At 61.8% G+C, this 2,736-nt stretch overlaps 1 protein-coding gene across 1 annotated transcript; it reads left to right on the top strand.

Moving 5' to 3' along the window:
- The first annotated feature begins 496 nt into the window (after positions 1–496).
- Positions 497–2,450, top strand: LOC136502934 (IRK-interacting protein-like). Its single transcript, XM_066498182.1, has 2 exons — positions 497–956; positions 1,056–2,450. Exons 1-2 carry the CDS (start codon positions 921–923, stop codon positions 2,307–2,309), a joined length of 1,290 nt encoding a protein of 429 aa, XP_066354279.1. The 5' UTR covers positions 497–920; the 3' UTR covers positions 2,310–2,450.
- The last annotated feature ends 286 nt before the right edge of the window (positions 2,451–2,736 follow it).

The following is a 2,736-nucleotide window of genomic DNA, read 5'->3' as shown; positions in this document are numbered from 1 at the left end:
TCGCAGCAAAACATCTGCGCAAAAATCTCGCCGCCAGTAGATGCATCCGTGTAAAAATTGTGCGAGCAGGCCATACAAAAAAATGTGCACGCCAGGGCATCGAGCCGAGGTCCTCAGGACACTTGCCTCGCTGCGCTAGCCATTTGAACTGCGGTTGTTTTTCGTATGGAATGCACCCGCAGCCGTATTTAATAGGGGTAGACAGGGAAAAATACTCTTTAATTAATGACTCCTTGGTAAGTACAATCATGTCCTAAACGACTTCTAAATCCGATATGGAGAGAGTATGTGCTTCGACGGAGCACCGGAACAGGAAGTGTACGTAGCACGTATGTACTAGCAACAATTTTCTACAGTTCGTTTGCCCCTGCCTGATGCCCTCCAAGAATGCAGGAGCTACGGAGATCCGGATTAAAGGGCAAGAGAATACTCCTTAAAAACATATTACTGTGGCTCTACTTGGAGACAGTACTTAGAGATGCTAATCAAGATTCAGGGAGGACGAGAGGAGAGGAAGACGGGAGCAGGGCATTAACCACGCACCAATGACCTGACCTGACCGGCATTCAAGTCCCGGCGCCCCGCGCCGCGGCCCATCCCCCTCATCTCGACCCCGTGAGCGAGAAGCCAACCCCCCAAAAAACGACTTGTCCCACGCGGACGCGGGAGCACACCAGCACCACCACCACAGCAAGCGCCCCACAGTCCACAGCGCTATCGCGACGTCGCCACCGCCACAAGGCACACGGGGACGAGTGGACGACGGGACGGGCGCCCGCTCCACTACCGCCCGCCGGCCTCACACAGCAGGCTACAAGTCATTTAATTCTAGACGCTAATCCATTTCCTTTTTCCTGTATCCCTGTATCCCATACGTATCACGCAGGACGGCAGGAGGTAGCGCTCCATCCGTGGTCGCCATGGTCTCGTCTCCTTCCCCTCCCTTGCCCACCGCTGTAAGTGTGCCTTCCTCCTCTCCTCGTCCTCTGCTACGACGGTTCTGCCGTGCCTGCCTGAGTAGCTGAGTCGTTCACTGCACAATGGTGCGCCGTCAGGCCTCCGAGCCGAAGCAACAGCAGCGAGGCGGCACCAAGGCGGCGCCGGAGAAGGCCGACAAGAAGTACGCGCACGTCCCGACGCCGCTCCACCACGGCCACGGCGGCGCCAGCAAGAAGACACCCCGCGGGGGCGGGGCCAAGGGAAGCGGCGACGCCGCCGACCCGGCGGCGTACGTCGCGGCGGTGTCCTGCTCCGATTGCCGCTTCAAGCAGCGCGCCCTGGCGCCGGCGTCGCCCGGCGCCGTCATCCGCTCGCTGTTCGTCTCCCTCACCCGCCGCTCCACCCCGCGCTCGTCGCCGTCGGCCACGTCGGCCTCGGGCGGCGGCGGCGCCGGCGACGCGGGGGACGGCGAGCAGTGGCGCCTCGCCGCGGCCGACCTCTCCCGCCGGCTCGCCGCGGCCACGCGCACGCGGGACGAGGCGCTGGAGGAGACCACGCGCCTGAAGCACTCCCTCGCCGAGCTGGAGCACAAGTTCGCGCGCCTCGAGGCGCGCGTGCTCCCGACCCCCGCGGCCGCCGGCGCCTTCCCCGTCGACTCCTTCCTCCGCGCCGTCTCCACCGCGCGCGCCGCCGTGCGGAACCTCGCGCGCGCGCTGTCCGCGCACCTCCGCAGCCCCTCCAACCCCGGCCCGAGCCTCGAGAGCTTCCTCAACCGCGCTTTCCACGCCGACTTCGAGCTGGACACCGACGCCGACGTCCACACCCCGGACCCGGCGGGCCGGTGCCAGGCCAACCTCGCGGCGTACCACGCCATCGCGGTGCTCACGTGGGAGGAGGTCCTGCTCCACGGCACCAAGCACTACAGCGACGGGCTCAGCCGTTTCTGCGACGCCAAAATGAGCGAGGTCGTGGCCTCGCTCGGGTGGGCGCGCGCGCGGGCGTGGCCTGAGCCGCTGCTGCAGGCCTTCTTCCTTGCCGCCAAGGGCGTCTGGGGCGTCCGCCTACTGGCGCGGTCCGTCCACCCGCCGCTCCCCGTTGTGCGCGCGGAGCGAGGCGCGCGCTTCGACCCACGGTTCATGGAGGACGCCGCGGCCAGCCGGGCGGGGAGGCTGGAGCCGGCCAGCGTGAAGATGATGGTGGCGCCAGGGTTCCACGTCTACCTGGCCGGCGCGGGCGTGGTGAAGTGCAGGGTCGTGTGCTTCTACAGCAGCAGTAACGGCCGCACCGGCGGCCACAGAGATGGCGGGAGCAGCGCCAACGGCAGCGTGGGGTTGGGGAATAGCTGTAATAAGGGCAGTAGGGTAGGGTAGTTGCACAGGTAGAAAGAACACGGGGATTTTACTTGTTCGTTAAAAACATGATGATCTGCGTTTAGCCGTTTACTGCTGCTTGTGTGAATATGGGGTGAATTATTAATCACGAACAGTTCTGTTAATTTTGATTATGTACTACTAGTAAGTTTGAGTACCACAGATCAGATTCTTTGTTTGGCCGAAGCTGCATTTGCACGAGAGCGACGGTGCCGTTCCCGCGTTGCGGCATGAGATGACCAACCTTGGAAGCTTCAAACTTTCCCATCACAGATCCCAATAGAATAGATTGATTGGACCCTCCAACTAACCGTCGTCAGGCACGCGTCCTTTGGCCTTTTGGCTGTCTATTTTTCTTTAGTCACACTTGTCTATTTCTTATCTTCTTAATAACCGGTTTTACCGAAAAAGGTTGACATATAAGAAA

Source organism: Miscanthus floridulus, chromosome 1, assembly GCF_019320115.1.
Source record: "Miscanthus floridulus cultivar M001 chromosome 1, ASM1932011v1, whole genome shotgun sequence".
Lineage (NCBI taxonomy): Eukaryota > Viridiplantae > Streptophyta > Magnoliopsida > Poales > Poaceae > Miscanthus > Miscanthus floridulus.
Note: the sequence above shows the minus strand (reverse complement) of the source record. Positions and strands in the feature narration are given on the sequence as shown.